We start from the raw sequence: 23930 nt of genomic DNA, 5'->3' as shown, positions 1-23930 counted from the left end.
CTATTAAGATTGAACCCCAAAAAAATATATATCTCAAAATGTGCTGGTTGTGGCATAGTTTAACCAGTCTGATCCGATGCCAGTCAAGGTAATCATGTGCCAACTGGTAACATCCCACAATGTCTGATATAAACGGTTCTGTGTAGACATAATAAGCAGGGGCTGGTTCAATATCATAATACAGTGTTTTCCATGACGTCCCCCATGACGGCCCACCTGGAGGATTACCCCTTGACCTCTGCAGGGACAGGAAGAAGAGAGGTTAAATGTCCCTCCCCCTGCATCCCTCGCCAGTGTTCTTCCTGTCCCTACACAGGCAGGGGGAAGAGAGGGTCTCTCTCCTTCTCATCTCCTTAGGGGGGTGGGAGTGGAGGGGGACGCCTTTATGAGGCGCGGTACCTGGTACTAAGATCCTCTCCTCTCCTGGCCTCGATCGATCTCCTTCCTGGCTGACATCTAAATGGGGAGGTATTGGTGTGATCCCTGCGGTCCTGCGTTGATCCACGGCAGCACCACATGTTCCGGCTCCCGATGGTGAGGCGCAGCTGCGTTCCACCGGCCTCCGATGACGACTTCCGGTTTTGTGATGACGACTTCCGGTTTTGCGTTCCACTGGCCGGATGACGACTTCCGGTCCGCGCGCACCGGAAGTGACGCTCGTCATTGGCGTTCGGGAGTCAGGAGCGTGGAGCGGTGAGTTTAAAAGGCAGAGAGTCTACTAGAGACCTTCTCTTGCTTCTGAGATATCCGCAGGTGATTTTTTGCAGATCTAAGTGTGTCACAGACAGGTTAGTGAAACACACGATGGCTGATCATTTATCTGTACCACCGCTCCACTTACACCTCTACCTCCTCCCCTGTCCACAGGCAAGCATGGACCCAGTTCCCCTTCCTCAGACATCTGTAAGTAAGGGGGTCTGGAGGGTGGATCGTGGAGGGGGGGCCCTGTATATATATATACATCCCCTATGCTTCCTCTTGTCTTCTTCTCACATGTAGGAGAGAAAAGACAAAGAGAAGAAAGAGGATAAAAAAGAGGAAAAGAAGGAAGACAAGTCAAAGACTAAAACCCTTCCATCTCGTAGATGCAATATGTGTTTTAATAAACTTCCAGAATCCTATAAAAAACCGCTATGCAGAGACTGCCTTGACAGCATAATGCGGGAAGAAAAAGCGTCCTTCATGGACGAGATGAGATCCATGTTCAAATCCGAAGTAAAAAACACAGTTGCATCCCTCTTTTCTGAAGGAATTCCTCCTAAAAGGTTCAAACCCTCTGAACCAAATCCGGAGGAGATGGATTCAGACCCAGACAGGGCTTCCTGTTCCTACCAAGGCGGCGAGGAAGAACAGTTAGATAGCCAAGAACAAAAAAACGACACCAGATTCCTTTTTTCTATGGACAACTTGGACACCTTACTAAAGGCAGTCCGAGAAACACTAAACATTGAAGATCCTGTGGAGATTAAGTCTGTACAGGACGAACTCTTTGGTTGCTTAAGAGCAAAAAAGAAGAGGGTATTCCCAGTTAATAATGTGCTAGAAGACCTTATCCGGGAAGAGTGGAAAGATCCAGAGAAACGGCTATCAGTGACCAGGGATTTCAGGAACAGACTCGTATTCGACGAGGAGAAGTCAAAATACTGGAATTCAGTCCCAAAGGTGGATATCCAGATTACAAAGATGGTTAAGAAGACCGATCTCCCCTTTGAGGATGCGACCCAACTTAAAGACCCCATGGATCGCAAATCTGACAGCGTCTTAAAGAAGACCTGGGAATCGGCAATGCTAAATCTGAAGGCAAATGTCGCAACCACATCTATCGCCAGGACAATGACCTGCTGGCTAAATGGGTTAGAGAACCAAATTATTGGCGGAACCTCGAGAGAGAAGCTTCTGGAGTCTTTGCCACTGCTAAAACTAGCAACTACCTTCATTGCAGACGCATCAGGGGAATGCGTCAGGTTTTCCGCCAAAGAAGGAGCACTCTCTAACGTTGCCCGCAGAGCCCTCTGGCTCAAGCAGTGGTCAGGTGACTTCCGTTCTAAATCTAACCTATGTGGCATACCCTTTTCCGGCGAATTCCTATTTGGTCCGGAACTGGACACGATCCTGGAGAAAGCTGCAGATAGGAAAAAAGGCTTTCCAGAACCTAGACAGAAAAGGCATTCCTTTCGTGATTCCCGCGACAAAGTTCCATCCTATCGTGGAAAAGGAAAACAAGGCAGATGGAGCTATACCAAAGGAGGTAGAGGTAGAGGTTACAGTTCCTTCCAGAATACCCAACCCAACCCTGCCAGAAAGCAATGACGCCAGGGTGGGGGGAAGACTAGCTCTTTTCCCCTCTCAGTGGGAGCAAAGCATAAAGAATGCCTGGATTCTACAAGTCATACGCGATGGCTACAAGATCGAATTGAATACCCCTCCCCCTCAAACTTTTGTGATAACAAAGACATCTTCTCAACAAATGCTTCTGCTCATGTGGGAAGAGGTTCAATCCCTATTACTCAAAAATGTCATTTCTCCTGTACCTCCCCACCATCAAAGGAAAGGGTTCTACTCCCCCCTCTTCTTAGTTCAGAAACCGAATGGAGCCTACAGGATGATCATAAACTTAGAGTCTGAATACCCATATCAAATACAGAAGATTCAAGATGGAGTCCCTAAAATCCACAACACCATTGATCCCCAAAGGGGCAGCTCTTTGCACCATAGACTTAAAAGACGCGTATTACCACGTCCCAATCCATCCCATCTCTCAAAAATTCCTGAGATTTGCCATCCGGTCCCCGGAAAACCAGGTAAGACACTTCCAATTCAGAGCTCTACCATTCGGGATCTCCTCAGCTCCCAGACTATTCACAAAAATTATGGCAGAGGTGGTAGCAGTTCTGAGACAAAGAAACATACTACTGATTCCTTACTTGGACGATCTCCTCCTAGTCTCAGGCTCAGAAGAAACCTTGTTATCCCAGAGAGACATGACATTGGCAATCCTAAAAAGCCTAGGTTGGATTATAAATTTCGAAAAATCAAACCTCCAGCCAAGTACCAAGCAAAAATTTCTGGGAATATTGTTGGACTCAGTACATCAACTCTCAATTCTCCCAGAAGAGAAGATCAAAAATCTCACCCTACAGGTATCTCTGTTCCAAACCAAACAGAAGTGCTCAATCCGGGAAGCTATGAAACTCCTGGGCCTTCTCACATCCTGTATAGCTGCTGTCCCCTGGGCTCAAAGTCACACAAGAGATCTTCAGATTTGGATTCTCTCGTCCTGGGACAAAAATCTAAACCACCTGGAAAGAAAAACCAACATTCCCTTATGGGTAAAAAGTTCACTAAATTGGTGGAAGACAGTGGAAAACCTCTCCAAGGGCCTAAAATGGAACAATTGGCCAGTAACATCAATCCTAACAGATGCGAGCAAGACAGGTTGGGGAGCGAAACTTCCGGGGAAACTGATTCAAGGTCAGTGGTCCCAGTCAGAGATAAGCAGATCATCAAATTACAAAGAACTGAAGGCAGTCTGGGAAACCCTGAAGGCCTGCTCGGATCAAGTACAAGGAAAAAACCTAAAAATACTATCGGACAACACGACCACAGTCGCCTATCTCAGACGCCAGGGGGGCACACAATCAGCATCTCTCCAAAAAATATCAAGGAAGATCTTTCTCTGGGCAGAAGAAAATATCCTGTCTCTGACGGCAACCCATCTAAAGGGGTCAGAAAACAAAGAGGCAGATTTCCTAAGCCGATACACTCTGGATCCCCACGAGTGGTGCCTAAACAAGGAAATCTTCTTCCAGTTAACCCAGAAATGGGGAGTACCGCAAATAGATCTATTTGCCACCAGAGAAAACAAAAAAGCGGACCATTACTTCTCCCTACAGAAGAATACCCCAGACTATCTTCTAGACGCCTTCTGCCACAGTTGGCACTCAAGACTGGCCTATGCCTTCCCTCCACTTCCTCTGATCTCAAGAACAGTACAAAAAATAAGACAAGAAGATCTCAGAATTATCCTGATAGTACCCTTCTGGCCAAAAAGAAGTTGGTTTCCAGCACTGAAGAACTTGGCCCTGGAAGAACCAGTTATTCTCCCTCTAAGGAAGGATCTCCTATACCAGGGGTCCGTTCATCATCCAAATCCAGAATCACTCCATCTATCAGCCTGGATCCTGAGAAACAAATGCTGAAAGCTAAAGGTCTCTCAGAAGAAGTCATTGCAACATTACAGGCAAGTAGGAAGCCAGTTACCTCAGCAATCTACCACAAAATTTGGAAAAGATTTGTATCCTTTTGCCATCCTGAAATTCCTAATCTGTCTTCTCCTAACATACAGCAGATATTGGAGTTTCTTCAAGCAGGACTGACCAAAGGCCTAAGGACCAGAACACTAAAGGTCCAAGTCTCAGCCCTCAGCGTTTTCTTTGACGTCTCTCTGGCTGACCATAGGTGGGTAAGACGATTCCTTAGAGCATCCTCTAGACTAAGTCCTAAATGTCCTGTCAGGACTCCTCCCTGGGACTTATCAATAGTCCTGAATGGCCTTATACAGGGGCCCTTCGAGCCTCTAGAGGACGCTAACATAAAAAATATCACCCTTAAAACTGCCTTTCTTGTTGCTATAACAACCGCTAGAAGGTTAGGAGAAATCCAGGCACTCTCCATTAACGAACCTTACCTAAAAATTACGGATGATAGAATATCCCTGAGGCTTGATCCAAATTTCCTGCCCAAAGTAACTACAGATTTCCATCGTAGCCAGGAAATTATTCTCCCCTCCTTTTGCCAAAAACCAAAAACCTCGGGAGAAGCTAAATGGCATACTTTAGACGTGAGAAGAATAGTGTTACACTATCTCGAAACAACTAATAACTGGCGGAAAGACTCAAACTTGTTTCTTCAGTTCCAGGGCAAGAACAGAGGAAGAAAAGCATCAAAGATCACCATCGCCCGCTGGATTAGACAGACTATCCGGGACTGTTATTTTATCCAAAACTTAGAAGCTCCTACAAATCTTAAGGCCCATTCTACCAGGGCAGTAGCCACTTCCTGGGCAGAGCGGGCAGGAGCTTCCCTGGACCAAATCTGTAAAGCCGCAACCTGGTCCAGTTCCACAACCTTTGCGAAACATTACAGACTGGACTTACATTCTACCAAGGACCTGTCATTTGGTAGAAAAGTTCTGCAAACAGTAGTCCCTCCCTAAAAAATTCCTTTGTTATCTGGTATATCTCCAGGTGGGCCGTCATGGGGGACGTCATGGAAAGCGAGAATTAGACTCACCGGTAATTCGTTTTCCATCTAGTCCACCATGACGGCCTGGAATTTTTTCCCAACCCTTACAAAACGTGATTATCTGTTTTTTTCATTGTATGTGAAGTAACATGCTAATAAAACCTCTTGCATCCTTCCTTGGTGTGATTATTTGGTAGAACACTGGCGAGGGATGCAGGGGGAGGGACATTTAACCTCTCTTCTTCCTGTCCCTGCAGAGGTCAAGGGGTAATCCTCCAGGTGGGCCGTCATGGTGGACTAGATGGAAAACGAATTACCGGTGAGTCTAATTCTCGCTTTCTTATAGGTTTGCAGCATGTAGCAGCATAATACGGTTCAGTAATGTTTGCCACAATGCATATTGTCACAATAGATTGGGTATAGCTGTCGCACATCCTCGTACTGATGGTACACTGTGCCTATAGCAAAATGGTGGCGAACCTATGGCACGGGTGCCAGAGGCGGCACTTAGAGCCCTTTTTGTGGGCACCCCGGCCATCGCCCCAGCACACCAGACAGGACTCAAAGAATCTTCCTGCAGTTCCAAGCAACATAAAAGATGCTTCTTTCGGTCATATATTAAAGTGATACTTGCTTTGTTACTTGGGACTGTAGGAAGAGGGAGAATGAGTAGAAAGGGCACCACAATTCTCTTTGCACAGGGGGACACTTGAAAGAAGCTAAAATGATGCAAATTTTCCATCTTGTCCTCTGGCGGCCAAAATGATCCAAAGTTGTTGAAGAACAGGGAGCAATAGGTTACTGCTTTTGGTTGGCACCTGGCAATAAATAAGGGGGGTTTTGGGTTGCAGTTTGGGCACTCGGCCACTAAAAGGTTCGCCATCACTGTTCTAGCACTTCACCCTCCCACCGCATGCTGAAACTTCCTTTCCAGTAAAATTACATCAGGGAGAGGGAGCAGGGGTGAGACATGCATCTGCACAGTGTAACGGTCTGTGAAGCAAGAGCACAGAGGGGTCTGTTAATGCCTCTATAGCGTATTAGTTGATTTTAAAAGGAATCGGGCCATGGATAACAAATATTAGATTATCAGTGTCACTAGTGCCTGGATCTATGAGTAAGTGCCCCTGGTTTATCATGATGCACTTTGGTGGTAACCTACCATTAACACTGCCACCTTGTACCATAACTAAGAAGCGGGCAGATCTTATTTTATTGACCTATCCTCAAAATAGGTCCTCAAATATCAGAATCCTGGAAAAACCCTTTAGGCTCCATTGTGTTGTCTGACGCCACAATGTGAACTTACCCGAGGTAAATAATCTTGTTTGGATCTATGTTTTTGTTATGGTACTTGGCCCACGAATCTGTTAGATTTACTTGAGCTTTCCTCATTCCTATTGTATGAAGCGATGATAAAACTGTGGCTGTGTGTAATTTTGTCTGTGTGGATAACCTGTGGTTATGTTACCGCTATATAAATGAAACCTATTATTCTGTCATTTTATGAGGCTTCCATGTGGGTTCATGTCATTATATGTCTTACTTTTAGGGCAGCCAATTTATACTTCCTTTTTCTGGTGTTCCTAAACTGGGTCCCTGTGGTGGAGGCCTTCCAGAAAGAGATCACCATGATTCCTCTTGTGGTTGTACTGTCCATCATTGCTGTAAAAGATGGTTTGGAAGACTACAGGAAGCACAAGCTGGACAAGGTCATCAACCATTTACTGACACATGTGTTTTGTAGGTAAGCGCGGTCTATAAGAATACGGGGCGCCTTGATCCAGTCTGCTCTCTGTATACTTTTAGTGAGACGTGTTATTGGACTGGAGTCTGTAGCCTGTAATAATTATTTATATAGCGCCTACAGTTTACGCAGCGCTGCACAAAGCATGACAAATTGGTCCCTGTCCCCATGAGGCTCACAATCTAAACAACCTAACAGTATGTTTTTTGAGTGTGGGAGGAAACCGGAGGACCCGGAGGAAACCCATGCAAACCAGAAGAGAACATACAAACTCTTTGCAGATGTTGACCTGGGTGGGATTTGAACCCAGGACCGCAAGTGCTAACCACTAAGCCACCATGCCGCCCTGTCTATAGTAAAACATTGTTTACATGTCATTAAGGTTTTGCTTGCCCATGGACTTCTTTCATTAACAGTTAACAATTTTAGTTGCATTTCCCTGCCCCAAACACTGCCTATGAATGGAACTCGCTGCATCCTGGTGAATTATGATGTTGCCACAGTTTTACCTACAGTCCATGACATGATGCTGTGTTACTACCTCTATACTGTTCAGCACTGATAAGAGATTGTGAGCTTCAGAACTGCCACAGTTATTCTGTACAGTACTGACATGAAAAGACAAGCACCAGAATTATCACAGCTTTACTTTACAGGACTGAAATGAGGCGCTGAGTTTCCGAATGATTGCGGTACAGTACCGAAAAGATGCTTAAGTCTTCAGATTTTCTATGCTTTTCTATACAGTACTGCCATTAGTAAGGGAACTCCAGAATAATCCCAACTATGCTGTACAGTACTGACATCATTCTATGAAGTTTCAGACTTTTGTCATAGCTTTACTGTACAGTCTCTGACATGATGCTGCTTCAGAAATGTCACAGCTATTCAATACGGTACTAACATGACAGAACAAGCATCAGAATTATCACAACTTTACTGTACAGTATTGACATGATGAGGAGTGCTTCAGAATTTCACGGCTGTACTGATAAGATACTGGAGGTTTCAGATTTGTTGCGGATTTACTGTACAGTCCTGACATGATGCTTTCTGTTACAAATTTATGACAGCTTCACTGTCAAGTCGTGACATGACCCATGACCCACGTGACATGAACGTTAAAATTATTTTGACTGTACAGTAGTGAGATGATGTTGTGAGCTTTGTAATTTAAAGTTGTGTTAATTCTGAAGTTCACCACATTATAAAATTTGAGTTCTGTTTTTACAAGCTGTCACTGGCCTACAAAACACAGACCATATCCCGACCACATGTATTGGCTAGCAGCCCCAGATCACACTGAAGGAAACCTACCATTTTGATTTGATGCATTCCCAACCAAACACACATTGAGAATGCTGTAGCTACACTGATGCAGAAACATATCTTGTTTAATCCCTGAGATGAGTGGTTTTGCTTGGAACGTGGGGAAGTTGGGTTGGATTCAGCCTGCGATTCATAAATTCATTACACAGAGCTTTCTGAGCTGTCCAGGAAGGACTAATCAACCTGAGCTGGATCACACACACAGCAGCTGGGGGATGGTGTACAGATTGATTACTTTTGCCTGTCAGGCACAACACAGTGATTACATCATCCTCTGAGCAATGCATACTTAATGTGAGAGGAGAAGGCCTGAGCTCCAGCACAGAAGGGACAGAGCTTCATTATCATATTTTTATAATTGTTTTTTTAGCAAAACCACTCGGCACAGGGATTAAACAAGATATGATTCTGCATCAGGGTAGCTACAGCATTCTCCAGGTATGTTTGCTTCATGTACCTTCATTTTCTTTAAAGGAAACCTACCACTTAGAATGGCAGGGGTAAGCTGTAAGTACAGAGCACCAGCTCTGTAGGAAATAGGAAATAGCGGATATGTAGCGCGCGCACGGTCGCGCGCAGTGCCGCAGCCCCTTCTGCTCTAAAGTTTAAAAAGTGTTAAAACCGCAATACCGCGGTTTATAACACTAACGAAAGTAAGTACCGGCACCAGCTCACCCTGAGCTGGTGCTCGGTACTTACAGCTTGCACCTACCATTCTAAATGGTAGGTTTCCTTTAAGGTACATTTCTACTAGTATTTTAAATTATTATGCAGTTACCTCCATTGTCCATATAAGAACTAAGAAACCATCCTAAAGTACTTCTACAGAGACAGTATCTGATACTAATGGGAAAATCCATAACTTTTGCTACAGAACTACGGTATTTGTCCTTTATTAATTTGGATTACTTTGTGTATGGTTGATATGTGCACAGGGATATAAGAACATGTAAGAATGCTATGTATTTTCTCCTGCACCTTAGGAAGGAAAAGAAATATATTGAGTGTTACTGGAAGGATGTGAAGGTGGGAAATTTTATCCGGCTCCAGTGTGACGAGATCATCCCTGCCGATATGATACTGCTACATTCCTCCGACCCTGATGGAATTTGTCACATTGAAACCTCCAGCCTCGACGGCGAAAGCAACTTGAAGCAGAGACAGGTGGCAAAGGGATACGCCACGGTAATGTGTGAATTCTGCACCTAGAACAAAGCGTTTTTCTTTCACATCTGAGCCAATCCAAAAAAAAATCCCAAAAACTAGAGAAAGCAACCAAAAAGACAAGAATGCCAATAATACTTTCTCACCCAGCAGTTTGATGCAGTAGATAATATGCACAAGTTCTTATTAAATGAATAATAAGTTACATCAAAAAACTAAACATCCTTCAGTGAGACACACATCCTGTTGTGTGCTTACTCATCCTGTGTGTACTAGATTGGGGAGGGAGCTGGAGTCAGCGCTCCTCACCCCTCCCATCTTCATTGAAATCCAGGCAGTAACCCAGCTCACCGCACTGTGGCTGCGTAGAAGAGACTTCTATTGTGGGCGTAATCTGACCACAACTATGGCTGCGGTTTATGATTTTTTTACTGATTCTGTAATACTACTCATAAAGGAGTTTTTTTTTTTTAAAAAAGAGTTTTATTCTGATATGCATTTTTTTCTTTCAAGGACTGTGAGTTTGACCCCGAAATGTTTTCAAGCAAGATCCAATGTGAAGCTCCAAATAGTGACCTGGGAAGGTTTAAGGGATTCCTGTAAGTAGTCAGTCCCCCTACTAAGGAGGCTGCTGCCTTCTCTAGTTCTCATACATCATCTCTCTACCTGCACTAATTTCTCATGCTACAAATGAACTACAGGATTTTACATTTTCTCTATTTTTCTTTTTATTTCTACTTAGATCCCATCCAGACAGGGATAAGATTGGGCTAAGTAAACAAAATTTGCTTTTGAGGGGATGTGTTGTGCGCAATACAGAGGCTGTTATTGGTATTGTGGTATATGCAGGTTAGTATATAAATGGCTACCGACATTCAATAGAGTAGACATTTGTCTTTAATACCTTAGAGGGGTTGTCCCACGAACCAAGTTAGGCCCTATCTACAGGATAGGGCATAACTTGCTGATCTATGGGTGGTCTCGGGTTCCTCAGTTGGACCCCACCGAAGATTATTGGTGCAGACGGCCGCACATGACCATTCTGCTCCATTCATCTCTATGGATGCTCTAGGAGCTCTCCGAGCGCCCCAAACTTGCAAGCATTCTCCAGCATGCCTGTTGCCTGCAGATTATCCTCTTTGTACCGCTCTCCATCCCTTTTATCAAATAAACTGCTTTATGTTGCAGCCGAATATTTCAGATTTTGACTTGTTTGTCTGGGGAACCTTCTGCTATTTTTCTGCAGCACCTTGCTTATGTTTTGGCCAGACTTCTTCAAGTAGTAGATGGGAGCACCTGGGACCGAGGGCAATGTTAGACATCTCCGGCCACAATAAGTCTCCATTCCTGAGCACTGCCAGTTGCTTTGAAACAGGGGCGTCACTAGGAGAGGCAGGGCCCCATACCTGGCTTCTGAATGGGGGCCCTCCTTTAAAAAAAAATATATATATATATTATTTATATATATATATAATATATTATTTAATACAGTATATACACACATACATACAGCAGATACACAGTATGTGTATACCACACACATAGCTATTCTCACCTGATACCCTAGATTGGCAGGCCCCCTGACACTGGCTGCTACCCCTGTAGTTATACCCCTGCTTTGAAATCTTTGACTAGGGGAGAGAGTCTTTGCAGAATAACCTTGTATCTTGTTGCTGTGCACAGTCTCCCCATGGCGTTGACCCATGACCTGTTACCGTCTAACAGAACCTCACCTTTGAAATGGAGTTCAGCTGTTCCCAACCCCGTTTTAATCTTCCCACATTGCTGGATCTGTTTTAGTACATGACTGTGTTTCAACCTACCCTGTTGCATTTGAATTGCTTTCCAAAACGCAGTTGAAACCCAATGTGTGAATACAGTCTAAGAGTAACTTGGGAAATCGGTGCTGTTTGGGAGGCAAAGGATGGTGACGCCAAAAAATATTGATTTGATGTAGATTTCTTTCCTGTTTATTCATTTTGACATTTTTTTACACTTCTTACTATTAACTCTTCCACGATCATTTTACATTTTAATGGGTTTGGCTTCCCGACTATCCCCCTGTTGACAGATGTCAAAGGACATCAGGATTTCAACTTTTAAAGATTTCTGAAATCTATCCTCTGTAATTCTGTATCCATGCCTCTATGGTCCAGTGGGTACATATTTGAATATGCACTTTAGACCGTTCCTTACCATTTATTACTGTAGTTGAAATACAAAATCCATAAACTTATCTTCATTGGCATATTTGCTACTACACATATCTACTACTGCACATAATCCACACTCATCCAAGATCCTGAAGACTTGGACTATAATGATGGAGTGGAGTATGGGTGATATACTGAATAGAAACTTTTTTTTTTTTTTTTTTTTTTAATTTCAGGACATGACACCAAAACTATGCTGAATAACAGTGGACCTCGATACAAGCGAAGCAAACTGGAAAGGCGTCTAAATTCTGATATATTGTGGTGTGTCTTGCTATTATTGATAATGTGCTTGTTTGGAGCTTTGGGTAAGTTGGCATTCTAACAATTGTAACTTTCTGAATGTATAAGGGCATACGCCAATATTCCCCATCCACAGATATTGTTAAATTTTGACCTGCACAATAATGGGGCACATTTCCTAAGGGCCGTGTACCAGTTTTCTGTTGGACTTTGCACGTTCTGATATTTCAGAATTACCCGCGCCAGGTTTGTGGCACGGCTGCGATATGTTTCATGTGACTCAAATTCCTGCACTGAAGGGGGCATTCTGGTGCTCAGTCGGACCGTGCAAAGTCCGACAGAATTGTGTTGCACACCCCATGTTAAAGGTGCAAAAAAAGAAAAGTGGTGCTTTCAGTTGTATTGTTGTATTTAACAGCTGAAATATTTTATATAAAGTACTTAAGTGTGATATTGTGCAGCCCTATTATCCTTTTTTAGAGACCTTACCATCTTTGTGTCACTCCACAAATTAGGATATGGGATATGGCTGCAAGGATATCCAGAACCTCCTCTTTTCATCTTGCCGGAACCTAATGGAGAGCGGTTATCCCCGGCACTGGCCGGCTTCTACATGTTCTGGACAATGATCATCATCCTGCAGGTAACGGGATGTTCCATGGAGAGTTAAAAGGGATTTACTACAGGATCCAGGCATCACATAAACTTCGCCATGGATCCACCCTATGCTTTGCAGTGATAGTAAATTTATATTTCACACATGTGAACATACACGTAATGCTTGCAGAGTTTTCCGGCAGATCTTGTCATTGTACATGATCTCTGGTGATGTGTATAGATCTCTACTACTGATGCTTTCTTTCATAGGTTCTGATTCCAATCTCGCTCTACGTTTCCATTGAGGTGGTGAAGTTAGGGCAGGTCTACTTCATCCAGAACGACAGGGACTTCTATTGTGAGAAGTCCGACTCCCTTATTGAATGCAGAGCTTTGAATATCTGTGAAGATCTGGGTCAGGTGCAGTACATTTTCTCTGATAAAACGGGCACATTGACCGAGAACAAGATGGTGTTTCGGAGATGTAGCATCGCTGGTGTGGAGTACTCCCATAAGGACAATGGTATGTCTTTACATAAAAAAAAAGTAGTTCATTTATTGGGACTCTGACTGAAATTTTGGGAGATTTATCAGGAGTATCTGTTTTATTCGCCCATGGCAACCAATCAGAGCTCCGCTTTCATTTTACCACTACTGTTTAAAAAATTAAAGCTGAGCTTAAGCTTGACCATGTGTTGTTATGATTCAACAATACCTTCGATATATACATGGCATTTACAAGCCTCTGATGGAACCTAGAAATTCATCATACAATAGGAAAACAGAAGAAAAACTTCTGCCAAATATCTCTATGAATTTTTTGTTATCTTCTGAAAAAAAAAACTTGTTGAAAGCTTCCAGAAAAATCAAATTTAAAAAAAAAAAACTGCCTACACACAGCTGGTCTTAACAACTATGCTTCCAATGCAGATATGAGAGGAAATGTGGAACTATCATAACCCAGGAGATGAGGAACTGTAGGAAGTGTCTGGGGAAATGGGTGTCAATTGTTTTGGAACCTTGATGGAAGTTTAACTGTTTTGTAATGGATGCAGAATTGTTTTAAAGGGACGTTATGGGTTGTTGTTAGGGGTACAGCACCCCTTAGCTTTAAATAGCACCTTTAACTGAACATCGGATGTTTTTTACCTTTTTGTATGACTTTCCTCTGTTTGCATTTAAAGCTAAAAGACTTGAAACCTATCAAGAGACTGATCTACACTCTGAAGACCTAATGGAAGGTGTCAGTTCTACTAAAAGTAGCACCTGCAAGTCTAAAAGTCAAAGCCCCAAGTCTGTAAGGAGCGCCGCAAGCAATAGGTCATTGAACAAGTTGTCTGCCAGTGGTTTAGAGCCACAAGGAGAAGGTGATACGCCAGGCTCTGCACCAATATCACGAAGTGTTGCCTTCAGCAGTCCTATGGTACGTATGCACAGTTGTACACAGTTTACTGTGGCGCACCAAAATCATGGTCTATTCACATTGTTTCATTTCTTTTTTTCTTTTTTTTCATTTAGGAAAAAGACGTAGTGCCAGACCCCGGATTACTGAAGAAGTTTTGCAGCATCACTCCTCATTGCGTATATTTGTCCAATCAGGCTGAAAATACATGTCTGGAGACGTCTTATATTATTGACTTCTTCCTTGCGCTTGCTATCTGTAATACTGTGGTGGTGTCTTTACCTAACCAGCCACGCCAGAAGGTGTGTAGACAATTTCTTCAGTATCCAGTAAGGTTCCTTATGATTAAATTAACAGAACTGCAAGGAACAAAAAAAGACATGGCAAAACCTACACATTTAAAAAAAGAATGGGTGAAATGAGGCTATAGCAAATAAATAAAGAAAAAAAGTTTAATACAAATAATCTAAATATCCGTTTACATATACTCTAGAACATATCTAAAAACAAATATGTATCCATGTGTCTAAATATGTGCCCATTAGGAAATAGTTTGTATTGCAGATACCAGGTCTCTTATGGGCCTTGTCATGAAGGTGTTAAAAATACAGTTGCAAAAGAATAGAATGGAATCTAGTTGAAGAGAGAATCTGGCAAAATAGTAAATTCTTGGGTGGAAAAAAAAAGGAAATCAGGGCTATTCACAGGAAACTATTTTTTCCATACTCTGATTTTACCATAAACAATATGCTTGGTTGAACCCAGATCGAAGTTAAAGGGGTTCAGTGACAACAAGTCAACTTGATGATTGGTTAACTCGATGATCCGTGGGATCATGAGAACGGGGGTCTTTTGTGCTAACGTTGCACCCCAACTGATTGACTGACTTTGCTCAGTTATCTCTGCCTGCACCATAGAAATCAAGAGAGCAGCAGGGCACATGTGTGACTAACTGCTCTATTCATCTGGGGTACAACTAATCCTCCATTATTATTATTATTATTATTATTATTATTATTATTATTATTATTATTATGGTCCTATCAGTGACACTCCCACCATTCAGCAAGTTAGGCCCTATACTGTGGAAATTAGAGTATGAAACAGAGTTAAAAAAATTAGAACCCCCACACCCCTTAAAACTTACACTATCTTTTAATGATATTTTTAAGAATAAAAATGCTTTTCTCAAGTATATCCTCTAAAGCAATCGGCTAGCATATCGGAACTGATGATCATGTGTAAATCTTTACATTTTATTTGATCTCTTTGGATTCTCCACTCCTGGTTTCGGCTCTCAATAAGGCCACATTTACATGACTATGTGCTCGCCCTATCCAGATCCTGGGCGTAGCACACAGGCTGGTGAAGAAGTGAGGCAGGGCGAGCACTCCTCACCCCTGCTCTCTCCATTGAAAGCTGAGCACCCGGCTTTGTCACCTGGCGAGACAGTGGGGCAGATTTATCAAGCTGTCTGAAAGTCAGAATATTCCTAGTTGCTCATGGCAACCAATCACAGCTCAGCTTTCATTTTACCAGTGCTCATGAATATTTTAAAGGGGAGCTGTGATTGGTTGCTATGAGCAACTAGGAATATTCTGACTTTCAGACAGCTTGATAAATCTGCCCCAATGTGACCAGATGCTATAGACTTCTATTGTAGCCGTAATCTGGCCACTGTTTGTGAGGCCAAATCATGGTCACTGTTATGGCCATGCCAATGGGGCGTAATAAACAAAGATGTTAACTGCTTGCTAACTTGGAACACATAGAAAAATTATTGTTAAAAATTGTCCAAAAACTTTGCATAACTTTACACTGAAATAATTGATAGATCAAAACATTGTCATCGTAAGTTTCTTCAGCGGCTGATGAGTATACTTGTACTTGGTGGTTATGTGCTCATACATTGTATGTTTCTCTACATTGGCAGGTGAGGATACCGTCAGTAATTAAAACTCCAATGAAATCTCTAGAAGAAATCAAACAGATGTTTCAGAGGTTTTCTGTTCGGAAATTGAGCACCTCCCCGCTTCCTAATGGCAAAGAGTCCTCTTCAGAAACCCCCAACAATTTTATGAACAGAGTTCCCCTCTTCAGCAGGATGAAGCTGGCTTCTCCTGCTGAGGCTGACCGTTCCCTGGAGGTTAGTTTAGACTCCACAAGTGAAATGCCCCTGGAGGGCTTTGAAAAATCAAACCTCACAAGCCACGGAGATGCCACCAATAACCCTTCCACCTGTGAACCTTACTATGAAGCGGAGTCCCCGGATGAAGCCGCTTTGGTTTATGCAGCTAGAGCTTATAAATGCACTCTTCAATCTCGGACTCCTGACCAAGTCACTGTAGAACTTGGCTTTTTAGGGCCTTTCGCGTTTCAACTTTTGCACATTTTACCTTTTGACTCTGTGAGGAAAAGGATGTCTGTTGTGGTGAGACATCCCATGTCCAATGAGGTGGTGGTCTACACAAAGGGGGCCGATTCAGTCATAATGGATCTCCTAGCCTTGGCTTTTAATGGTAAGTACATTTGAAAAAGTCATATCCATATTTATAGATACAAAAGAATTTAAACCTGAAAGTTCAAGAATTATTAAATTCTAGAAATGTGTAAAAGGTTTTTTGTAAATTTTCACCAGTGAAACTTTGTAAATAGTTTCTGATCATTATAGTATGGTCACATGGTGGAATCCGGCACAGATTTTCCCAATGGAAAATTTACGAAATTTCAGAAGGGGTTCGGTGGGTCTTTTTCCTTGCTAGTGGGGTTGTCAGCTCTCCCCGCTTCACAGACCGTTAACAACCCCCCACTGTGTGCTGAAACTTCCTCTGCTGCTGTGAGATTACATCGGGCAGAGGGAGAGGGGAAATGCTGTGGAAGCAAGAGGATGAGACAGTGTAACAGCCTGTGGAGCTACAGCACCCTTCAGGTTTATTAGCATAATTGTAAAAATTGATTTTTAAAGTCAAGTCACAGTGTCTGGATTTAGGAGTACGTGCCCATAGTTTATCACGCTGGATTTTTATGTTAGGTTTTCTTTAAATAGTATCTGTCTGTTTATGTGGATATAAAAATATTGAAGTCTTGAGACGCCCATGTTTCCTCCCTCCTCACAATCTTGTTGCAGCCTGTAAGACAACTGACTGAAGCTGGAGGCTCCTATCTATTTGTTATAGTGTTCATTGTAAATGTATGAAAACGTACATAGTACAGTCAAGGTTGTCATTTCAGTCTTAATGTTCAGTCGCGTGAAAGCGACTAGTTATCTGCTAATCCTTAGCCATGTTGTGTTTTCAGATAACAGGACAGAAATGCTTCAGATGGAGATCAGGACATTAACCCAGAAACATTTAGATAAATATGCTAAAGGCGGACTCCGCACTCTGTGCATCGCAAAGAAGGTAATCATATTTATCTACTGTAGAGAATAATTGTGCTACTAATGTTCATGAGCTGATGCATGGATAGGGGGGGTAGCGCTGGTCCAATTTTAGAAATTGAATGCCTATCCTTGGCATATCAATAGATATTTGCTATAGATTAATACAAGACTGGCATTGGTGCCAGTATTTGGGGAAACGCACAGGCTACTGAGATTAGATCTCGGAAAACCACTTTAAGGGAACACCAGAACCTTCTATCTTTATGGTAGCCTTAAATAGCTACTGTAGACCCAATCTAATGGTTCTCTCTTAGATTGACTGGACATAGAGAATGGGGGGATCGCACTCATCAAACACAGTTAAGATTATAAGGTCAGTATAGGTTATGCCTAGATGTTATCAATGGAGATGAGTGGATCCTACGTTCGGGTTCCCCCTGGCCAATCATGGCCATGGCTAGTAGCAAGGGGCGTCAAAAAGCCAAATCCGGAAATGTGTCCAGGTCATACTACTGAACCCAATTGCAAGAGTTAGGTCTGCTCATCTCCAGTTTTAGAGTAGGGCTCGAAAGTGTGTTCCGGTGGTCAGATTTGCTCCACAACTAGATCACTTGAGGTGAGGTTTGGGATTTCATTTCTTATAATAGCTCTAGGCCTTATTTTATGTCCATGTGTAATTGTGAGCTCTTTGCTGTAGGTTATGACAGACATGGAGTATGCAGAATGGCTCCACAACCACACTTTAGCAGAAACCAGTATTGATAACCGGGAAGAACTTTTATACGAGTCTGCACTTAAACTGGAAACCAATCTAATGCTGCTAGGTAGGTTTATTCTTCACCAGTGCCTTATCTTGTCTGTATTGTTTTTGTAATCACATAAAGAGCTTCAATGCTTAAAGGAAACCTACCATTTGATTTGATGCAGTATGAAGCAAACATACCTTGAGAATGCTGTAGCTACACTGATGCAGGATCGTAACTTGGTTAATCCCTGAGCTGAGTGGTTTTGCTGAAAAAAAAACAATTATAACATTCAGGACCATGGGAAAGCTGGGTCAGGCTGCCTGCCTAGATCAGCACATTAGACACTGAGCTTGTAATTACAAATGGAGGTTATTCAAGACATGACTAATCGACCTGAGCTGGGGGATGGTGCAGCAATTAAATATTCTGGAAGGTCTGGAAGGGAGAACAGTGATTGCAGAATCCTCTCCTGCAAAGAAAAACTCACGTGCTAGGACAAGCGCTGAACCAAACTCTGAAGGAGCCATAGAAGGGAAAGCACTTCATTATCATAATGTTATATCTGTTTTATCAGCAAAAGCACTCAGCTCAGGGATTTACCAAGATATGATCCTGCATCAGTGTAGCTTCAGAATTCTCAAGGTATATTTGCTTCATAATGCATCAAATCAAATGGTAGGGATCCGTCATTGATGCTCGGAATCGTTTGGTTGCCCCCAAAGGATGGAACCCAATTGGTAATAAAATGATGCCGTATTCTTGTCTCAAGTTTTTGTTATCACCCTATCCCCCCCGTGAGACAGAGAATCAGAATTCTCTTGCTTTTATTGGTGTAGCAGGAGGTCAAGGGTGCGTTCTGCCGCTCCATTTTTTGTAGGTTGCTTATTCATCCTACCGCTCCACCCGTAGGTGAGAACAGGATCCCTTGGGGCTCCTGTTCTCATGATCACTGGAGTCCACAGTGGTTAGATCTTCACCGATCACATTTTATCCCCTATCCTGTAAATAGTTTGAAAACAAAGGGAAACCCCTCTACTAAAGTGCACACACATATAGTCATTGACTATTTCTGAGATAATATAGAAAGTCACATATATTTCAGAAGGTTCTTGTGTTTTTGTGTTTTTGCCTTTTGAAACCTGTTCTTATATTTTGTTGGATTTCTAATACAGGAGTATTAGTAACACTGATGCAGTATATACTATATACCCTTCCTTTACGTATAGTCAGTTGCGATTTATAAACAATTTATTGTAGGAGCTACTGGAATAGAAGACCGTCTTCAGGAAGGTGTTCCCGAAGCTATAGAGTCACTCCGAAAAGCGGGGATCAAAATTTGGATGCTTACTGGAGACAAGGAGGAAACTGCAGTCAACATTGCTTATGCCTGCCAGCTACTAGAACGTAGTTACAAAATCTTCACTGTCACCCGACAAGAAAGGGTGAGTGTATTTCACTAGCGTATTACAAATGGCAATGGTGCAATGTTCCAACCATCTCCCAGATCCAAAGATAACCAGGTTTAATGTCAAACCGTCACCGGGAATGTCATTTCAACCTGGTGACTGGTCCCTAAAGCGTATGCCATGCTGATTTTAAAATGCCTTTGTCAGCATTCTGAATACTGCCACTACTTTACAAAACATTATTTCACATTTCCTGGTTCCCTGCCAGCAGATTGTTGGAGTCCTGGAGAGGGAAGCAGCTGCAGCTTGTGTCTGTCTCCTCATGCTTTCTTCCTCCACACCATCCCCCCTTCCCTGCCTGCTCATAACGGGACGAGGGGAGGGGGTAAGGGCGGAGGGAGCTGGTTGACTGTGGAGGAGAGGAAACTGCATAAGTTAATGTGAAATAAAGTTTTATAAAGCAGTATTCAGAATGCTGACAAAGGCATTTTTAAAATCTGTGTATCTTAGGCGATTGAAACCTGTCACCAGCTGAAAAAGACATTCCTGGGGAAAGATTAGTTTTCAAACTGTGTGAGGTCTGCATCAGCCTTTCTTTGGACTTCGGCAACATGCATGACTATCTATATTGGTTATCTCTGTATTCTGGCTTTACATGTTTGGGATCCCAAATTTCATAAGTATAATGTTATGCTGGTGAGTTATTGGTCCCAAGGAAAATAAAGGTTCCCTTTAAGTCCTCATGCACATGGCTGTATAGGATGGCCATGATCTAGTTGCACAAATTACTGCTGGCTCACAGCCACCATTGACTTGAGAGATGGTGGCCTCATCACACCTGCATAATATAAGTCAATGGTGGCTGTAAGCCAGTAGTAGTTTGTGAGCTAGCTAGCTAATGACTATATACCGTCATGTTTGCGATGAGGTTGCCATCTCTTGCTGCACTGTAACTGAGCCGGCAAAGTACCAAGCTGGTTCTGTTCCTGCCAATATTGAGGTGTGGCCAGCCGGCTCCTATGGAGATGGGAGGGAAGAGAAGCGTTCACCCCTCCCTTATCCACCTGGTCGGCACGGGCTGCGAACATTTCCCTTCTTGGAGTCCGTTTCGGTACAGTCCTGTGTATGATGCCTTACTGTCTGGTTCAAGTTTGCACTGTTAGACAGTATAGTTAAATAAGAGGCAACTATTGGCTAGTTTGTATTTGCTGACTACCCTCTTTTTTTTTTCCTCATTCTATGCTTTATTTTCCTTTGCATTATGTGAATGTCTATAATGCATGAATTATTCATTTCCTCTTTGTATTCTTGTCAGACAACATGTGAGGCATTGTTAAACGACATCATTGACGAAATTGAAAGGCATCTATTCTCCAATAATCCCTCAACTAGAGAAGAACAATCACATGATTCCTCTTTCGAGAAAGAAAATGTTGACTTTGCCTTAATAATTGATGGGAAGAGCCTGGAGTTTGCCCTACAAGAAACCCTGGAGAAGAAGTTCCTGTACCTGGCTCAGCATTGCAGAGCTGTCATATGCTGCAGGGCGACTCCTCTACAGAAAAGCCAAGTGGTAAAGCTGGTCCGGAATAGCAAGAAAGTCATGACACTTGCTATTGGTTAGTAACAATTTGGCAGATCGTGGACATCGACCTTTATAAACTTCATAATGATATTTCTTTTACAGACACTAATGCAGAAATTACACAAAACATAAAAATACATTAGCTGGCTATACAAAATTAAAGACCCTGCCCCATTCTATTAACAGTACATATAACCCTACAGAATTATTATATACAGGGAACCTGTCCGTAAATGTAATCCCACCTAAACATATTTTTAAAAACTGGTATTAGAAAGTAGTGCTATCATCCGTAAATTGTTTCACCTACTGCCTACAAACCTTTGCATAATCTTTCCAAAGTTATCTCCAAGTTATTTCCAAGTTTTTTTTCTAATGCCGCACCTAAAGTCTCAGGGAGGGGGGAATTGTGGAAGTTTGATTTCTGTTGAGGAAGTCACACACAGCCAGTGTTTCTCTCAACTCCCCCCGTTCCCCCCTCCCTCATGAATTCTCTTCAGCCAGTCATACACAGCCAACGTCTCTCATCAACCCTCCCTCTTATTCTCTTCAGTGAGTCATACACAGCAAATGTCTCTCTCAGCTCCCTCATTTCACCCTTACGCAGGAATTCTCTTCAGTGAGTCACACAGTGTATTTTTTGGAAAATAATTGAAAAAGCACAAGGGTGAAAATTTCCTTTCAAAACATACTATATGATCTTCCCCACAATGTTGTGGGTGTAAGTTGCAGATTACCTTACATAACATACATGCATACACACATACTCTTAGCTTTATATATTAGATTTCAGATTGGAAAATTTCTACCACCATTCCTTATCACAGAAGTTATCAGATCTTGGTGAAAACCGGGTTCCTTTGTCATCCCCTGTGGATTTGGTTTATTGTCACAAGGATTCTGTGAAATGCATTTTGTTACTTCCCTTTTACTTTTGACTTGTATAGTTATTTGCATACATACATTTTGTTTATTAGTAAATGGGGGAGTCTTTGGAGTAATAAAAAGTAGCAAATTTCCTTCCTTCTGCATTTCCATCGCAAAGACATTGATGTGAGAAGTGGGCAAGGGTTCCAGATTTATCAATATTTATTGCAGAATTTGGCATCTATTCAGGTGAAAATCTGTGCCAAAGTTTTATAGCAGCTATAATTTGCTTTTCTTGCTACTGAACTACTGAAAGGTGCAACAGATGCTTTAGTTTAATTACAGTGGTATGAAATTCCTTTTCAATAAATCCCCCCCCCCCCACTCCCACAGTAAGACAGAACTTTATGCGTTTTGTTTATTAACTACATTTTTTGCCTTGAAAGGTGATGGTGCCAATGATGTGAGCATGATTCAAGTTGCTGATGTAGGTGTTGGCATTTCTGGGCAAGAAGGCATGCAGGTACTTAAAGGAAGAAAAATGTATCGCTTTACATTCCATTCCAAAACGTATCCGTGAAATGTATTATTTATGGTGTAATGTATCAGACTGAAAAGTGTTTAAAGGAAATATACCATTGTTGCTCCCTGAGATTAATGGAGCAGACGGCCGTGCATGATCATTGTTCTCCATATATCTCTATGGAGCTGGTAGAGACCGGTGAGCGTGGCGTTTGGCAATTTCCGTCAACTCCATACAAAGTTGCGTGGCTGTCTACTCCATTACTCTGATGGAGTGACAAGGGGTCCGACTGAGGTACCTGGGACCCCATCGGGCCCCACTTTCTTCATCACTGAGACCCCCACCAATCGGCAAGTTAGGACCTAACTTTGGTTCATAGGAAAACCCCTTTAAGCTTAGTAATTGTCCTGTCATTAGTAAAAATGACTTTAACCTACTTAAACCCCTTTACACCCTCCAGGTCGTATTTTATTCCAGGTCCTCTGGGAGAACAGATCAGTAGTTAGGGCCAATTCATGCGGCAGTCTGGTTTGGACCCCGGATCTAAGGGCACAGTACTGATGATGTGTTGTTATTTCTGACGTGCAGGCTGTCATGTCAAGTGATTTTGCGGTCTCTCACTTTAAACATCTGAGGAAGCTGCTTCTTGTCCACGGTCACTGGTGTTATACCCGGCTGGCAAATATGATTCTCTACTTTTTCTACAAAAATGTGGTGAGTAAATAAACGTGGTCTTGTTTGCCACATGGATTATGTATTTCATACAGGGATGTGACACTTTCTTACAATATTACAAAACTAAATTTCTAACCTGTTCTTGATGTTCATGCCAACTAATCAGAGCTCAGCTTTCATTTATGAAAATTATGAAATTATAGCTGAGCTCTGATTGATTTCCATGGGCAACTAGAACAGTTTTACCTTAGACACCTCTGATAAATCTCTATGTATGGAGGCTGCCAGCTGTCAAGCTCATGCATGTTGATGCCCAAGGTGATGAGCACAGCTAATGGCACCATTCCCAATGGCAGAGAACATGTCTGTGCAGCCAGTGTCATGTGGATTCGAGATCTGGGAGATTTCTAGCTACAAAGATGGATAGATAGAAAGTCCAAGGCAACACTGTGAGAAAGGCTCAAAAAATGGAGGGGTGCAAAGTCTCGGCAAGGCCTTGAATAAACAGTGGGTATAGAAAGTATTCGGACCGCTTTAAAACTTTTTACGCTTTGATCTTAACAATTGGCTGCAATGAAACAAAGACATTTTCTTTTTTTTTTTTTGCCCATTAATGTACACTCCACACCCCGTCTTGACCAAAAAAAACTGAAATGTAGATATTTTTACTCATTTTTTAAGAAAAACTGAAATATCACAAAGCCATGAGTATTCAGCCCCTTTGCTCAGTGTTGAGTATAAGCAGCTTTTGAGCTAGTACAGCCATGAGGCTTCTTGGGAGTCTTCCTTGCAGATCCTCTCCAGTTC

The 23930-nt window shown here is 42.4% G+C and overlaps 1 protein-coding gene across 1 annotated transcript in view; it reads left to right on the top strand.

Moving 5' to 3' along the window:
• Nucleotides 1-23930, top strand: part of ATP10D (ATPase phospholipid transporting 10D (putative)) — a 57600-nt gene that overhangs the window by 23141 nt on the left and 10529 nt on the right. The window contains exons 3-18 of the mRNA XM_072124799.1: nucleotides 6797-6991; nucleotides 9304-9505; nucleotides 9998-10083; nucleotides 10227-10333; nucleotides 11874-12005; nucleotides 12456-12583; nucleotides 12808-13060; nucleotides 13722-13960; nucleotides 14056-14241; nucleotides 15873-16458; nucleotides 17237-17340; nucleotides 18019-18145; nucleotides 19325-19509; nucleotides 20789-21092; nucleotides 22372-22448; nucleotides 23037-23162. Of these exons, the coding sequence (XP_071980900.1) occupies nucleotides 6797-6991; nucleotides 9304-9505; nucleotides 9998-10083; nucleotides 10227-10333; nucleotides 11874-12005; nucleotides 12456-12583; nucleotides 12808-13060; nucleotides 13722-13960; nucleotides 14056-14241; nucleotides 15873-16458; nucleotides 17237-17340; nucleotides 18019-18145; nucleotides 19325-19509; nucleotides 20789-21092; nucleotides 22372-22448; nucleotides 23037-23162 (3037 nt within the window). The remainder of the gene's footprint in view (nucleotides 1-6796; nucleotides 6992-9303; nucleotides 9506-9997; nucleotides 10084-10226; nucleotides 10334-11873; nucleotides 12006-12455; nucleotides 12584-12807; nucleotides 13061-13721; nucleotides 13961-14055; nucleotides 14242-15872; nucleotides 16459-17236; nucleotides 17341-18018; nucleotides 18146-19324; nucleotides 19510-20788; nucleotides 21093-22371; nucleotides 22449-23036; nucleotides 23163-23930) is intronic.

This window comes from Engystomops pustulosus, chromosome 1 (assembly GCF_040894005.1).
Source record: "Engystomops pustulosus chromosome 1, aEngPut4.maternal, whole genome shotgun sequence".
Classification (NCBI taxonomy): domain Eukaryota; kingdom Metazoa; phylum Chordata; class Amphibia; order Anura; family Leptodactylidae; genus Engystomops; species Engystomops pustulosus.
The sequence above is the reverse complement of the archived record's forward strand: the minus strand, read 5'-3'. Positions and strand labels throughout refer to the sequence as shown.